The 16499-nt window shown below is 67.4% G+C and overlaps 1 protein-coding gene across 2 annotated transcripts; it reads right to left on the bottom strand.

Annotated features, from left to right (window-relative positions):
- Window positions 1-89: 89 nt before the first annotated feature.
- On the bottom strand, window positions 90-15464 carry EPS8L2 (EPS8 signaling adaptor L2). Of its 2 annotated transcripts, none has more exons than XM_054576812.1 (21): window positions 15419-15464; window positions 12978-13104; window positions 12828-12883; window positions 12228-12292; window positions 6442-6603; window positions 5824-5973; window positions 5658-5737; window positions 5453-5577; window positions 5294-5367; window positions 5037-5163; window positions 4848-4936; window positions 4634-4708; window positions 4319-4467; window positions 4087-4219; window positions 3858-3967; window positions 2513-2624; window positions 1773-1892; window positions 1395-1467; window positions 1107-1287; window positions 867-999; window positions 90-790 (listed from the first exon to the last, which is right to left on the bottom strand). In XM_054576812.1, exons 2-21 carry the CDS (start codon window positions 13019-13021, stop codon window positions 707-709), a joined length of 2142 nt encoding a protein of 713 aa, XP_054432787.1. In that variant the 5' UTR covers window positions 13022-13104; window positions 15419-15464; the 3' UTR covers window positions 90-706. The 2 variants fall into 2 exon arrangements, with proteins under 2 accessions (XP_054432787.1, XP_054432786.1); XM_054576811.1 differs by having other exon boundaries at window positions 3858-3970.
- Between the last annotated feature and the right edge of the window lie 1035 nt (window positions 15465-16499).

The following is a 16499-nucleotide window of genomic DNA, read 5'->3' on the forward strand; positions in this document are numbered from 1 at the left end:
CCCATGAAGCGCCAGGCTGGCCTGAGACGGGGCCGGAGGACGTTCCTGTCTTGGGCTCCGCCTCAGGGACGGGCCGGCGGTGGGGGCGGTGGGGGCAGGGGGGCGTCCCAGGTCGGTGCTCGGCCGAGTCCAGTCTGTGCTTGCCCTTTGAAGAGGCGGAGGAGCACAGCTTGCTCCCCAGGCCACCCTGGGGCGCCGCGCACAGGGTGGCACTGCGGGCACGGCCTGGGGCAAGGGTCGCCGGCCCCGGCGGCTTCGAGCCCAGGGCAGCAGCCCTCCCGGCCCACGGCCCCCCGGCGGCTGAGGGGCTGAGGAGGGCAGGGATGGGTGTGGAAGTGAGCATCGTGGGGGCGGGACAGGGGCAGATTCGGAAGTGCCAGGGACCCCACATGGGTGGCGGGGGCGAGGACAGGGCTCTGTGGCCTCGAGGAGAGGCGTGGGGCGGGCCGAGGGGGTCACGGCCTGGGGGAGGGGCTGGCACCTCCGGGGGGCAAGTTTGGCTGAGGCGGGCCTTGGAGCCGGCAGGTGAGTGTGGGCGCGGTGCCGCGGGGCCTGAGCACGGGCCACGAGGCAGGAGAGCCGGCCCCCAGCACCGCACTCGCTCCGTGTCCACGGTAGGAAATCCGTACACAAGGAAGGTAACACTCCACGCACTGGCGCGGCCGCCCGGCCCGCCCCTGCCGCCGCGGCTGCAGCCGGTGCCAGGTTAGCTGTCGTCCTCCGCCCGCTTCTGGTTCTTGGAATGAAACTTGTTCATGAGTTCCTCCAGCTCCGATCCGCCTTGCTGCTTCTAGGAACGGAGCGGGGCGTCAGCCGGGCCGCCGTGCGGGGCGGGGCGGGGCGGGGCGGGGCGGGAGGCGGCTCACCTCCAGGACGGCCCTCTGCACGGCGAGCTGGCTGTACACGCGGCCGCCCTCCTCCCCGCACACCTTCTTCAGCTCGTCTTTGTTGAGCGAGAAGAGCTGCGCGCCCGTCAGGATGCCCAGGCTGTCCACGGTCCTGCGGGGGTGCGGCTGCGGTGAAGGCGAGCCCTGGCGTGGGCGTGGCGGCCTCGCCCACACCCGCGGCACCTGCGGCCCGCCGCCCGCCGCCCGCCCCCGGCTCACCGAGCGCTGAAGGCCTTGGCTTCCAGCCAGGCGCGGACCTCGTAGGGCCCCGACTCGAAGGTGAGCGGCAGGCGCACGGGCTGGCTGCGCTCCACGCGGAAGTGCCGCTGCGGCTGCGCCTTGAAGTGGCTGATCTTCTTGATGAGCTCGTCGTTGACCTCGTCCATGTGGTGGATCAGCTCTGCGGGGCCAGCGGCTCAGGCCCCGCCCGCCGCCCGGGGCGCCCCGCCCCCGCCTCGGCCCCCAGCCCCCACCCGGGCCCCGGCCCTCCCCTGCCCGCGCACTCACCCTGTTTGTTTCCCGCGAAGCTCGGAGGCAGCTTGTGCGTGGGGCTGGCAGGACCCCAGTATTTCGGACCAGCCTGCAGGTGCGGGAAGAGCAGACGGCGGGCGCATCAGCGCCACTCATGGTCCCTCCTCCCCGCCACCCCCCCCCCCCGCCCCCGCCGGGGATGGAGCACGGAGCGTGTGAGGAACCCGCCCCGCTGTCCTTCCTGGCTCGGGTCCCATCCAGGCTGCGGGGGCGGGGACGCCTTTCCCCGCCGTTCGCTGCACCTGCCACCCCGCCTCCCCGCCGCTGCCCTCCCCCTCGCCCCCGCAGCGGCTCGGCCCAGCCTGCGGCCGCCGCTGGAAAGAGCCCCAGGGCAGGGCCCGCGCCCCGCGTCACCTGCTCCAGGGAGGCGCCCACGTCCTCCGGCCGGATCTCGTCCAGGATGTTGTGGGGCACGTAGCCCGCCTGGCCGCTGCGACTGCGAAGCTTCCACCACTGGTGGCTGTCCTCCAGCACCTGGGGGGCCGCATGCGCGCGGTCACACCCTACCGGCCGGCCCCCTGCCGCTCCCCCGTGGGCACCAGTGTAGGCGCTGGGACCACTGGTGCGCAGCCACCCCCGCCCGGGACGGACGGTCCAGAGGCCACTTTGGCATCTCCCCGCGAGGCCCTCGAGCCCTGTGGGGACCATGGTGACCCCTCCAGGCGCCCCTGGCCCTGTGTAACCTGCCTGCCCACCCTCGGGCCCCCCAGCAGCAGTCTGAGCGAGGGGCCTCCAGCCTGGCTGTAGACACAGACCAAGGGCTTCGCTCACCCCGCTCTCCTCCCCCAGGGGTGGCCTAGATTTGGGGCTGGCACCAAACCCGGACAGTGCCTCGAGGGGCCTCTGCGGGTGGGCGGGGACAAGCCCCAGCTGGGCCGGAGGGTCCCCCGGTCCCCTGCCCCCTCGAACGCCTCCCAGGAAGGGGGTCCCTCACCCAGTATCTGCTGGGGGTGGGGCGGGGGCCGGAGCTGTGGGTGCAGATGGGAGTCCCGGGGCAGGGCCCTGGGGAAAGGGGTGGCAGACGAGCCAGCGCCCAGGGTCCCAGAGGGGCCCCCACCTCTGGGGCAGGGCCCTCCCCCGGGGCCCCCGCTCACCTCCAGGACCTCATCCTTGAGCACTGACAGCTCGTTGGCATTCCGGGCGGTGAAGTCGTAGAGGACCTTGACGTACTTGGCCATGGCTGCCGTGGGCTCGGATTCGTAGCCCCTGTGTGGAGCGGACGGGGCTGAGCGGGGTCTCCCGGACCTGGGGCCCCGCTGGGGGAGCAGCTTCCTGGGCGCCCGCTGCCTCCCTTCCGCTCTCCAAGGGCGCAGCAGAGAGAGCATGACTTGTCATCGGGAATGGAAAGTGTGGCAGCCGCAGAGTGTCGGGGCCCCCGCAGGGAGGGGCGCCGGGCAGCAGGCAGCGGCGGCCGCTGGCGGGACTCAGGTGCCTCGGGCAGGGCAAGGCCGGCGGCTGCCCAGGCCCCCTCGGGGTCTCCAGGCCCAGCCCCCGAGAGCCAGGAGCACCCGAGAGAAGAGGGTCACAGGTGTCCCCGCAGAGCGGCTGACCACGAAGGGAAGGCCGGGCATTCCCAGAGCCGTGACCCCCGCACGGGGCTGTCACAGGGACCCCGCGGGGGCTGCCTCCGGGCTGCAGGGCTTGGGGGCGTCCAGCTCAGCGCAGAGCAGGCCTGTGGCCGCCGCCCAGCCCAGTGCGCCCCTCCTGGCCGGTCCTGGCCGCCAACCATCGGGCGCCTCCCCAGTCCAGCGGCAGAGACGCTGGGGGCCGGGGGCGGGGGGGGGGCGGTGAGGGGTCCAAGCGGGAGCAGCCGCTGCAGCCTCCTGTCCGGATTGGCCGGAGGGGACCAACCCCGTCAAAGGACGGAAATGCATCTCACAGGGCGGCCCGGGCCAGGCCCGCAGGCCCCGCTGGAGGGGTGGGGCGACGGGAGGGCTTGGGAAAGCCTGGGGTCGCGGCCCCTCGCCTCCGCCGCTGAATCCTGGGGGGTGGCCGGGTGGCCAGCTCCCCGACAGCCCCTGGGCCGGGCCCTGAGAGAGGCGTGGACGCGGTGCGAGTGGGTGAGGGGCCGTTCTGGCCCGGACCCTCCATCTTCCCTCCCCGCCCCCGCCCCGGCGCTGCGGCTGGACCTGAATCGGCCCCAGCATGGGACCGGGGCTGGCGACCCCTCCAGCTCAGGGGTCTGGTCAGTTTCTGACCCCAACTCTGGCACGTAGATGTGGAGACACAAGAAGAGACGGCAGATGAGGGTAGTGAGTTTGTGGGTGGCTTTTGCCATTTTTCCTCAAATTAATATCACCAAGTTAGAATGGAAACGGGGGTCCAGTTTGGAAAGTGTCACTGGGAACCACGAGAACAAGGCACCGGCGCCACCCGGTGGCCCGTACCGGGAGCCACCGCTGGGGAGGGCGCAGCCCGCTCTCTCCCAGGGGAGCTCACCTGTGGGCGTGCGGGGAGCTGACCGGGGGCAGGACGTCTCCAGGGGCTGTGGGCTCGGGTGCGAGGCTGTGCTTCGGGGAGTTTCGAAAGGACAGGCGGCTTGCTGGAGTCTGCTGTGGGGAGAGGGGGCCGCCTGGGCTGGGTCGGGGCAGGGGTCACGCGGGGGGGGGGCGCGGCAGCGGTGAGGGCTGTGGGGGGGGGGTCCTGGCGCCGCAGGCCCGTGTCTGACCTCGTCGGCGGGGGCGGGGGCCGGCCCCTCCACCTCCCAGGGGGCCTCCTGCAGCACGTCCAGGGGCGGCTCCCAGCCGCTGTGGAACTTGGGCACGTAGAGGAGCAGCTGGGGCTCCCGAGGCCACTCGGCGCTGCGGGGGGGGGGGGGGGAGGCCCAGGGTGAGCCGGCCGCGCGCACGCCAGCACCGGCCCCGCCCAGAACCCCCAGCCCTCCCTGCCCGGAGCTGTACCGGGGGCGCGTCCAGGTCTCCCCTAGCGAGTCCCACAGCCCCATCTCCTTGGGGACTAGGTGGCCCCGCAGGAAGCTGACAGCTTCTCTGGAGAGCAGGGGGCTGAGGACGGAGCGGGCGATGTCCGGGCCGCCGCAGGTGCTGACGATCTGGGCACAGGACGTCCGGAGCGGGTCACACCCTGGGCGCAGCTCCGCCCGGCCCACCCCAGGCCAGAGCACCCCTCGCAGGGCCTGCGCCGCCCCCGCAGCCGAGCAGCCGGCCTGCTGCTGCCCCACAACCCCGCCCCGCCCCGCCCCGCCCGGCCCCAGGCACCAGGTCCAGGGGCCCGAAGAGGAAGTGCACGAGCTCCGCGGCGCTGGGGTTCTGGATGTGCTTCTGCAGCTTGGCCTGGGGGCCAGAGAGGGCGCCAGTGAGCACCAGGCGGAGACGCCGGGCGGGCGGGCTGGATAGGCGGGGGCGCGGCCCTGGGCCCCCACCCTCCACGTCCGCAAAGAGGACGGGGCGGAGGGGGCGCTGCTGGACTCACGAGCAGGTTGATGGCCAGCTTGGTCTTCTGGAAACAGTCGACAAACTCGGCCTCGGAGGGGGGCCGCGCCCGCAGCGTGAGGACACCCTCTGCAACGTGGGCGTGGGGCCAGCGTGAGCCCGGGCGGCCCTGTCACTGCGCCCTGCGGCCCACCCGCTCCGTGCTCCCGTCCCCACCCCCATCCCGCACCTGCCGGCCCCTTCTTCCCCTTCTTCTTCCCCTTCTTGCGCTGGTTCAGCTGCTTGAAAGCCTCCGCCGCCTTCTGCAGCCGCGCCACGAACCACTCAATGTCGTCCAGGGCACAGTTGAGGATTTGCTGGGGTCAGAGCAGGGGTGGGAGTCAGCTGGGTGCCCAGGGCAGGGACGGCCCGCGCGATGCCCCTTGGCCCCTGGCCTGGGGAAAGGGTGGTACAGGCGAGGGGGGGCACCCTCAAGCCAAGACCCACCGTCTCCTTCTCTATTTTCTGAGCCAGCACGGCCCGCGGCGGCTCCTCGTCCTGCGACTCCTGACGGTGGAAGCCTGGGTGGGGACATGGGGGGCCGAGCTGCCGCTGACTGCGCCCCGAGGGGCTGCCCCAGCCGCCAGCCCAGCGCCCGGGCCCCACCTGGCTGGCTCACGCGGTTCCTGGGGGGAGAGGAGTCCTGGGCGTAGCGCTGGAGGGGCACGGGGGCCGGGCCCTGGCGGGGAGGCAGCACCGACTGCCGCTGCCGGAGCTTCTCCTGGTGGCCCCTGGGGCGGGGACAGGGCGCTCAGCCTGCGGGGCCCTCCGGGGCGGCCGCCCCCCAAACCGCCCCCCATCCCACACCTACTTCAGGGTCTGGGGCCGCATCTTCTTGCCCAGGCGGCAGTCGGCCAGCGCGCTCTCGATGTCCTCGTGCACCAGCTCCGCCTGCGGGACGGGCGTCAGGCGGGCTCGGCACCGGCCCCCTGCCCCGCCTCCCCGCCCCGGGCCGGCCGCCGGCTGCGCCCGCTCACCTCCACCTCGTCGCAGTGGAAGAAGTGGATGTCGGGCTTGCTCTGCTCCGAGTCCTGGCACACGAGCAGCAGCACCGACGGGTAGCGCAGCTGGTTCAGCACCGTCTGGCTGTGTCGCACGGTGGGCAGCGGGAAGTTCTCCAGCTCCTCCTGGGGGCAGGGCGGGGGCTCGGATGCGGGCGCAGCCATGGACACGGCTGCACGCGGGGGCCCACCGAGCCGTGCGGGGGGCGTGGCTTGTGGGCCCAGCCCTGGAGTTGGTGCCCCGACACAGATACGGGCATAACTTGCAGGCACAGGAGCGGGATGCAGCCCAGGCATGGATGCAGACAGACCACAGCCGAGGCCAGAGCTCTCGCACACAGACCCCCACCCCTGGCCGGCTGGCTCGGCGCAGCCAGTGTCAAGGCTCCTGCAGAGGTGGACTTGGCGGGGAGTGGGGGCGGGGGCGGTGACCAGGCTCCCTGGGCTCTCGGCCGGGGCAGCCCTCCCTGCTGGCCTGCCCTTCACCCGCATCCTGCCCCGGCCCCTGCAGACAGGCCCCGCTGGGCATGCAGGCTGTGCCTCTGCCTGCCCCGAGGGATGGGGCCTGCCCTCCTTGCCCCAGCTGCTGCCCACCTGGGACTCCATGTCCAGCAGCCGCAGCGACTTGTCATTGACCTGCAGCAGCATCTCCTGTGTCCAGATCTTCTCCTTGGAGCTCAGCTGCACCAGCTTCCGGATGGCATCGTCCACGGACACGATGGCCTCACTCTTGTCCATGATGAATGTGGCCAGGTGCTGGGGGCGGGCAGGTGGGTGGTCACTCTGGGCAGAGCACTCCCCGTGCCCAGAGCCAGGGCCAAGGGGCTGCACCCAGGTACCTGGGGAGGAACACCTGCCCTGGGGGCCTGAAGTGGCACAGCGCACCCTCAGGGAGCCCCTGCTGTGCCCTGTACAGGTCTGCAGGCCCCGGCCAAGGCCTGATGGAGCCTTTGCTGCCCTACACAAACTACCCACCCACCGCGCCTCCTGGCTGGCTCACCACAGGGCCTCGCACCGGCTGTCCCCCCCCGCCCCCCAGCCCGCTCTGAGGCAGTGTCCTCCCAGCTACAGCATCACTGTCACCACATTCTTGGCCTGCCTCGTGTTTCATTTATCATGAGCTGCCATCGTCTGTATGTGACGTCCTTTGTGTTTCCCGTGGGCAGGGCTTCTGGCTGCGGGGTTCACTGCTGTGTCCCTGGGGCCGGGATGGTACCCACACACAGCAGGCCCTTAGTAAGTGTGCAGGGAATGGGCGAGCATTCTGGTGGCAGCGCTGGGGACCCTTGGCCGGCCCCGCCCCCTGCCCCATCTCTCCTGGGGACCCTTGGCCGGCCCCGCCCCCTGCCCCATCTCTCCGAGCCGGGCTCCACCACAGGTCGGTCGGGGCTGAATTCAGTGAACAATGCCGGACAGCAGGACGCACACTAACACAAACTCCCGGCAGTTAACACCTCGCTGTAAAACAAACACCATGAAGGGCTAGAAGAAAACGCTGGATGATTTCTGATAATCCCAGAAAAGTCTTCTTCATGAGGCGGACTCATTAGCAAGGAAGAAAACCCAGCTACTCAAAACAAAAAGCCAATATATTTGACTTAATAAAAATATAAAATATTTCTGCCCTGGCTGGTGTGGCTCAGTGGACTGAATGCTGGACTGTGAAGGAAAGGGTCTCTGGTCCGATTCCCAGTCAGGACACAGGCCTGGGCTGCAGGCCAGGTCCCCAGCAGGGACGTGCAAGAGGCAACCACACGTGGATGATTTTCTACCTCTCTTCCTCCCTCCCTTCTTCCTCTCTAAAAATAAATAAAATTAAAAAAAAAATAAAGAAATGTAAATATTTCTTTCTGGACAAAATACCATACGCAAAGCTAAAAAAAAGAAGGAAAACAATTGTCCTGGCCGCTGTGGCTCAGTAGACTGAGTGCCAGCCTGTGAACCAAAGGGTGGCTGCTTTGATTCCCAGTCAGGGCACCTGCCTGGGCTGTGGGCCAGGTGGCCAGTAGGGGGCGGGCGAGAGTCAAGCAGCGGATGTTTTTCTCCCCCTCTTTCTCCCTTCCTTCCCCGCTCTAAAAAATAAATAAAATCTTAAAAAATTTTAAAAAAAAAGGAAAAACACAGGTGCAATAGATAGAGCGAAGGCTCGCCGTCGTAATGTGTAAGGCGAACGTGCCTCACAGCGCCAGTCCTGCTTCGTTAAAAGCTGTTTTGTTAAAGCATCACCGTTCCGGATGCCAACAATAAATACACAAGTAGATAAATAATTAAGTAAAAGATTAACACCTCAGTAGCTAAACTGGCAGAAGACACGAACAGAGAGCCTACAAGGAAAATACACTCAAGTAACTTTACTACGGAAAATTGTACCCAATCTCACTGAACGAAAGCTTGGCAAATTGAAACTCTGTGACTGTTACTTTAGGGATAAGTCACCGCTGAGCTTTTTATCTCGTCTACGGACCGGCACCGGCAAGCCCTCGTGGGCTGAGACGCGGGGGCGGGCGAGCGCGCGGGGAGCCCGTGCGCGGAGGGCTGCTGGGGGGCCTGCGCACGCGCCGAACGAGGTGCAGCGCTAAGGCCGCGGCCCGCAGGCCCGTGGGTGACCGCAGAGGCCGGACTCCGCCCCGCGTCCGTCCGCCGGGGGGAGCGGCACGTGGGCAGAACCACACGTTGTTAGCAAGACACAGCAGGGCCAAACCGAAGGACACCACGCGGTGGGGCCCAAAGCGAGTCAGTACATTTCTTTCTTTCTTTTTTTTTGAAGATTTTATTTATTTACTGTTTAGAGAGAGGGGAAGGGAGGGAGAAAGAGAGGGGGAGAAACATCCATGTGCGGTTGCCTCTCGTGCGCCCCCTGCTGGGAACCTGGCGCGCCACCCAGGCCTGTGCCCCGACTGGGAACGGAACCGGCCACCTTTCAGGTCGCAGGCCAGCGCTCAATCCTCTGAGCCCCAGCAGCCAGGGCTCAAGTCAGTAAATTTCAAGTGAGGGAAACCACACAGGTCTCTGACTGTAATGGAATTCAAGTAGAAACCAGTAACAAAAAGATAATTGGAAAACCCCCAAATAATTGGAAATTACACAACACACTCCTAAATAACCCACGGGTCAAAAAAGTCACAAGGAAAATTAAGAAGTACAGGAGATCCTTGAACAATCAGGGGCGCAACCCCCTTGTGTTTGAAAATCCAAGTATAGCTTTTGACGCCCCTCCCCGCCCCAAACGTAACTGCTAACAGCTTAACTGTTGAGGGAAGCTTTACTGATTGATAACAACCAGTGGGTTAACACGTATTTCCAACGTTTTACTGTCTTTCCCAAATCAATAAATAAGAACAATTACACACCAATATCTCTAATAAACATTAACGCAAAAAAAAAATCCTTAACAAAATGTCAGCAAATTAGTACATCCACACTTAAAAACTATAATACACCACGAATAACTGAGGTTCACTCCCGAAATGCAAGGTTGGTTCAACAGTCAGGAAAAAAGCAATCATTGTGATTCAGAAAAAGTGCGTGATAAAATTCAACCACCATTCATGACGAAAGGTCGCAGCCGACGGAGAATAGAAAGGCGCCTCCTCTGTCCACGAAGGGCACAGAACGTGCGGCGCGCGCCACGGGGGAGCCCAGGCAGCTGTCCTCCAAGACTGGACGCACGGCCAGGGTTCTGTTAGTTGTTGTCCAGGTGGCCCTAACAATCCAGTAAGAAAAACGAAGTGGCTAAAAGAAGACATTAAGGACAGTCTTCATCTTCAGACAACATAGATGTGCACACAAAAAATCAAGTGACTCCGCACGCGAAACCCTCAGGGGAAAAAATCAAGGAATTCGGCCTAAACTTGCGACACTTGGCTACGTTACAGAAATTCAATTGGTTTTCTACAGGCTAGCACCAGACCATAGGAAAAGGAAATTAAAAAACACAGATACACCATTTATAACAGCACTTACAAACCAAACCCTTAAAGAGTATTTCAACTAAAGACACGCAAGAGCTCCACAGCAAGGAAGACCAGGAAGAGCCCGAGGGGAACCAGAGGCACCCTTGTCCGCCCTCAGGGGTCGGAAAGACCCAGCGCTGTCCAGGCGCCACCGCACCTCCATCGGTCCACAGACTCCACTGGACGCCGATCAAAGTCCTAGCAGGCTTTTTTGGGGTAGAACTAGACAGTTTGACTGCACAATGTAAATGCAAATCCAAAGACCTGAGAACAGTCAAGGAAACCTTGAAGGAAAAGAACAAAGCTGGAGAGCTCACTGCCTGATTCCAAGACGGACAAACCACACGAGTGAGACACCGGGACGCGGAGAGTCCGGGACAGGCTTGTCCGCGCCCATGTCGCCGGTTTCAGCAAAAGCGCCCAAGCAACGCAATGGGGGAAAAGCATCTTGGAAACAGAACTCCAGGCCCGTTCGGGGAAAAGTTAGCCTTGGGTCCCCTGCCCCAGCGTTAGTCTGGCGTCCACACCAAACCCAAAGCGACTTTAAAATGACTCGGGGACCTGCACATACAAGCCTGGAGCAAGGGGCACCTGGAAAACACAAGAGGGACTCTCAGAGCCCGGAGCCAAGCGACGGCAACAACATCTATGAATGGGAAAGAAATGGGCGCACCTGAGTGTCCTCACAACGGAACACTGCCGTTCAGCCAAGGACAGCTGCACGTACGAACCCACAGGCTGCACAGGGAGACGGCCCGGCCCGCCCGCCCGGCGCGTGGACCGGAAGGACCCTGCCGTCCTCCGGGGGCCCGGGCCCGTGGGCAGCGGCAGGCCACCGAGGCGTCCCTGGCGCCCGAAGGAGACTTGCCCCCCGCCCCACTTCCAGTTTTCTTCGAACAAGTTCATGAAGCAGGAACAAGCGCCGTTGCAGCCGCACGATTCCGTCCGTGGGGGATGCCCCCCGCAAAACGACAAGAGGGCAGCGACTGGGGACAGAGAGAGCCGCCTGGGGTGGGGCTGGGGGTAGGGGTCAGCATCGAGGGTGACGGGGCCCTTCTGGGTCCCGAACAGCCCCTTGCCTGGCGGTGGCCACACACGCCTGTAACAGGACTTCTTGCCCTAGGACCTCAGCATCAATATTTCTGATGCTAATTAAAAAAAAAAAGGATGAGGATAAAACCCACCTGGTTTCAGCGGCCCCTCATTGCCAGGGTGGTCTGACCTGGTCCCACCTCTCTGCCTCTGCCTCAGTTTCCTCATCTGGGAGGAGCAGGCAAACCCTGCCCACACCCCAGCCTCCCTGGCTGCACGGAGGGCGGAGGGGCAGCCCTGGCGGGGGTCCTCCCATGCGCCGGCTCTGGCCAAAGTCCAGGAAGGGGTGGGAGGCCCGGCGGCACAGTGGTTCCACACGGAGGAGGGCAAAGTCCCCTGCCCCCGGAATGTGGGAGAGCTGCCCGAGGACAGGGACAAAGCCGACCCACCCTCTGTCTGTGCCCTGACCTTGGACACTGAGCTGGCGGCGGTCACCAGCCTTGCAGCACAGAACGGCCCGGCTCGCCCAGGCGGGCGGGGAGGGCGTGTCGCCCGACACAGCCCAGTTCAAGAGCCCAAGGGACTCCGGGTGTCTCTGTGGACTGACTGTATAGATGAGGAAACTGAGGCTCAGAAAACAGTGACTTGCCTGACCTCTGCGGGCAGGGAGGGTCCTCTGGGGAAGGAAGTGCCTTCCTGGTCCGGGGCCCCCACCTTCCTGGTCCGGGGCCCCGCGCCTTCCTGGTCCGGGGCCCCGCGCCTTCCTGGTCCGGGGCCCCCGCCTTCCTGGTCCCGGCCCCCTCCCCTCAGCCCTCTCCAGTGCTGCTGTCCTGAAGGGTTGGACAGCGACCAGGAACCGGGAACCTGGCGGGCAGCAGGAAGGCCGAGTAAAGAGCCCGTTCCCCGAGGTGTGAGAGTGAATTGGAACTGGCTTCAGAGGAAGCAGAGCAGCCGACCAGCTCCGCGCTCCCAGGAGGCTGCTCGGAGCCGGCATGGGGCCTCCCCGCGCAGCTCAGCAGGGGCGCCCCGTTCCAGCTTCCCCTCAGGGCCGCCCCTCGTGCTGCGGCCAGGGTGCCCCTGTCCTTCCCACTGGGGTTCCCTGCCGAGGGCTGCCGGACGGGGCCCTGGGCGCCGCCTCCCCTGGGCTGTGCCCGCCACTGGCACCTTCTCTCCCCGACACCGACCCAGAGCTCCCTGCGTCCCCGAGGCTGTGAGCTCTCCCGAACTGGAGGGGGCCCTTCTGGGGCTGAGTCCAGGATGGCGTGGGCCGGCCCTGGCCCCGGCCGCCTGCTGCGCAGTCAGAACCTGGGCGCCCCACTTCTCCCTGGGCCTCGGTGTCGCCCACCCGGGGACCCTGAGGCACCACGTGGGGTGCTGTGCCGGATGGGCGCTCACCTGGACGTGGTACTGGGAGGTCTCGTGCATGATGACGTTGGAGTTGGAGTACTTTTTCCTCTGTTCTGAGTGGGGAGACGCCAGTCACTCACCCCAGACGGCTGGTCCCCGGGCCCCCCGTCCAAGTGAACCGGACCCCCAGGCTGGGCCCCAGGGAGGGCCTCACGGTCCTGGCAGGGGACGGACTTCCCGGGGGGCCGGGCCAGGGCCTTCCCCACCCTGGCAGCCGGCTCACACCTCCCTGCCCTCCCTGGGGCTCCCTGTCCCCAAGCGTGAATGGGCGTGAGCCTCTGGGGCAGGGCTGGGGTGCGCCGGGGGATGGGCAGGCTGGGGGGCTGGCCCCCGCGGGCCGACACCGGGCTCTCGGTGCCCCCGATCGGGTTGCAGCCAGGAGCTCTGCAGAGTTGGTATCGATGGCCTTGAATTATTAGTGAAGCCTCTCCGCTTACGGTGGGGGGGGGGGGGGCTGGGGCCTGGAGGGTCAGGGTCCTCGAGCCGCCTCTGGGCGCTGGGGCGGCCCTGCACCTCCCTTGGGGGGAGCCCAGCAGAGCCTTATGGGGGGTGATGTGGGCAGAGCTTCCCTCCTCAGACCTCACTCACCAAACAGGTCCTTGGCACTCATCTTGGCCCCAGCGTCCGGCCGGCCCAGGCTGCCGCTGCAGGGAGGGACCGGTGAGGCGGGGCGGCTGCACCCTCCCGGGGCGGCCGGGGTTGGGGAGTGGGGGGCGAGCTGGGCGGGTGGGGACTCACTTGGCAGGACCTGGGCAGCAGCTCAGAGACCCCGACTGGCTCATGGCGTCCCGGGTGGCGGCGCTGCCGGCGGCGCAGGGCGGACCTCAGTGCGGCCTGAGTCCAGGGGCTAGTGCCTGGCTCACACCTGAGCGGATGGAGGGCAGGCTGACACCTCGCGGGCCTGCGGGGGCCTCAGGCCTCCCCGCCAAGGGGCGGGTCTCCTCCCCGCTGCTGCCCGGCCCAGGGGCGGGGGCTGGAGCCCTGACCGCCCCGCGCCCCCTTCCTCCTCCCCACGTCCCGGTTGCCGCCGCCCCGCCGCACCCTGGGCCCTTGGTCCTCCACAGGGACACCCCAGGACGGGCCAGCAGAGGGTCCCACTGCCAGAGGCAGCGAGGGCGGGGCTGCGAGAAGGGTGCCCTGAGGGCTCGGACGGCGGGCGGCGGGGGGGGGGGGAGCGCCTTTCAGCAACGGGACTGGCAGCGCCCCACCCGAGACAGGAGGGGGACCAGTCAAGGTGGGACCGCAGCCGGGGGGCCCCAGGGAGCCAATGCCTGGGGAGAGTCCAGAGGGAGCCCCTCGGGGGATGCGCAGAGCCTGGGGCCCAGAGGTCCGCGCCCCGGCGGCATCTCTGGGCCCACCGCGTCCTGCCAAAGGTCGCTGTCAGAGGTCTCAGGGTTTGGGGTCTGTCAGAGTCACGGTCACACACCAGGGGTGCTGGTATCCAGGACAGGGAGCGGCCCAGGACTTTCCGGTTTGACGAGGTCCTTCCTGCAGGGAGGGCTCCCTGGGGGCCTGCGGCCACCGCCCCCCACCTGCCTCTCTGGGGAGGGGTGGGGGAGGGGCCTGGCCAGATTCCTCTGCCCATCAGTGCCTGAGAATGTCAGGAATGCTCGTGACCTCAGTGGGTGAGCCCAAATATTTGCTTAATGGGATTCCTGGCTGGCTGGGCCAGGGGTGCTGGGCACGTGCGCCCAGACACCCACACACCCGGGTGAGACCGCGGCCTGCGGGCACACACAGATGCGCACAGGCCCGGACGCGCGGGGCCCCTCCCCCCGGGGCGCCCGGGCTGGGACCCCGCAGCTCCAGGAGCCGGGTGGGGAGCGCGGGACCAGCAGGGAGGTGGGCCCAGGCACTGGCACCGGGTCCAGGGAGACCTGGGGTCCCGAGGGCGAGAGGGGCTTCTCCGGCAGGCGGGGGCGGGGCGCCGTGGGGCCCAGGGGCCGGCCCAGGCTGCGCTTTCGTTTCGCTGCGGTCATTTTCCGGGTGCAAAGGGAGAGTGGAGCACTGGTCACAGAGTGGAGGGGGCGGAGGCCCCAGCAGGGCAGGGTGGGCGGAGGGACAGGTTCTAGGTTCAAACTCCAGCCCTGCAGCCCAGTGACCTTGAGGAGGAGTCGGCTTAAGTTCCAGAGAGCCAGGTGGGGCCCTGGACCGGGGAGACCCCCGCAGGCTCTCGCAGTGCCCAGGTCTGGGAGCTGCGGGGAGGAAGGACCCGGCCTGGTGGCAGGGAGGGGTCAGCGGGGAAGCCGGCCGCGGGCGGGCAGATGCTCAGGGTGCACTGGGGAGGCAGGAGCAAGCAGGCTGAAGAGGCAGGGCCCGCAGGAGCTGAGCCACCAAGGCGGGCACGGGGCCAGGGCCGGGAGAGGCCTGGGCAGGGCCCTGGGTACGTGTGAGTGTGTGTGCGCTGTGCGCGCAGCGTCGGGCAGGGGAGGTGCCACCAGCTGGGCCCTGCCCAGGGCAGACCAGACCTGGGGTGGGGGCAGAGACAGCCCATCCAGGGCCCTGCCTCCCTCCACTGCCCCCAGGCACACCCCCACGCCCAGGGCTGCCACCGGCCTGCCCGGCCCACGGAGGGGGCCTGAGGGGAGCCCGAGGCTGGGCGCCCACAGCCCCGCGTCCACTGTCCGCTCTGCCCCGCCTCCAGCCGCCTCCTCCCTGAAACTCCCACACCCCGACCGTGACCCGGAGCCTGACCCCAGCTCGACGTTCCCTGGCCCTGGTTCCTGGACCCCGACACCCAGGAAGTACCTCCTACCGCCTGACCCACAGGGAGATTGGCTACCTCAACGCTCTGCTGCGGGTGGAGGGGTAGAGGCCTGCCCGGGAACGGGGTGTGGAGTCTTCCAGAACCGGGAGGACCCCGCTCACCGCCCCTTCGACGGGGGACCGAGTTTCCCCTTCCGAGCCCCGAGGCTGACACGAGGCCGCTGGCCGACTCAGTGCCCCGGCTTAAAAACGTCCCCGCGCCCCGGCGCCGCCCAGGAACGGGCTCCTAACCATGAGCCCGGCGCAGCCTCCCGAGCCCCGACCGATGCCTCCCGCCCCGGCCCGGCCTGCAGACCGTGGCGCCTCCTCCCGGGGAAGCTGAGGCCCGGGTCGCCCGCCGTCGGTGCGCGCAGCTCCCGCGTCCCCCCTGCCGAAGCCGCTCCGACCAGGCCCCGGCCCCGCGGGGCGCTCACCTGCCGCTCGCAGGCCCCGGTCCCCTCGGCCGCGCGTCCGTCCGCCCGTCTGCCTGCGCCGCGCTCCGCGGGCAGGAGGACGCGGCGGGGCTGGGCCGGCCAGACGGGGGCGGAGCCGCCGGGAGGAACCTGAGCGGCAGGTTAGAACCTGGGCGACGCAGCGCGGGGGCGGGGGCGGGGCGGCGACGTCGGCGCGCCGCCCGCGGCTCCAGACCCGCCCCACGGGGCTCCCCGCGGGGCGTCCCCAACACCCACCCGCGGCCCGGCTCGAGCCCTTGCCCTGGAGCCGGGGGCCCAGGGACGGACGGGCGACCCGGAGCCCCTCCTCCGCCGCGACGCGCACGCTGAGGCTGAGACCTTCCTGGGGCCGCTGAGCTGGGCCCCTTCAGGGGTGGCGGGGTGCCCCAGGGAGGTCAGACTGTAGCCCCAGGGGCCCAGAAGGGGCAGAGTACCCCGCCCCCGGTCTTCGGCCACCCCTCGGGTCTGGGGGAACACACATTAGGGCCGGGCGGCGGCCTGTGAGTTTCTAGTGGGTGGGCTCCGTTCTTCACAATCCGCGATCTCCGAAGCCTCTCCTCTGTCACCCGCACCCAACCCGGGCACCCCTGAGCGTGTGGTGTCTGACAAAAGGCTGGGGACGCCTGGGGCTGGTGAGGGGACCCACGGAATGATCCCCCCAGGGCCACCCTCCTTTTCTACTGACTCGCAGAGACCCTGCCCCTGCCCCATTTGAGCAGGGTGAAGGTCAGAGGGCACGCCCCATAGCTGTGTGTAGACCCCCAAGGCCTCAGGTGTTTTTCTGGGGGTGGAGGGGTGCGGGCAGAAACGGGAGTCCCAGAAGGGCAGGGCATTGCTGGCAGGGAGCACCTCTCTGGGAGGCCCTGGGGGCAGGGAGGCACCCCGATCCTGGCCCTGGACCAGCCACACTGCCTTCCCCTGGTCCCAAGACCCCAGGGCAGGGGGTCTCCGAGGCCTCCCAGGCAGCCTCTGAAGGGGATGCTGGAAGTCGCCTCCTTCCAGGGGCCCAGCCCTCCTGAGGCCTGGCTTCCTGGCTGTCTCCAGCCTGCTGAGCAGCAGGCAG

Source organism: Pteronotus mesoamericanus, unplaced genomic scaffold (assembly GCF_021234165.1).
Source record: "Pteronotus mesoamericanus isolate MK-2021 breed Mesoamerican mustached bat unplaced genomic scaffold, CSHL_Meso_final contig_349, whole genome shotgun sequence".
Classification (NCBI taxonomy): domain Eukaryota; kingdom Metazoa; phylum Chordata; class Mammalia; order Chiroptera; family Mormoopidae; genus Pteronotus; species Pteronotus mesoamericanus.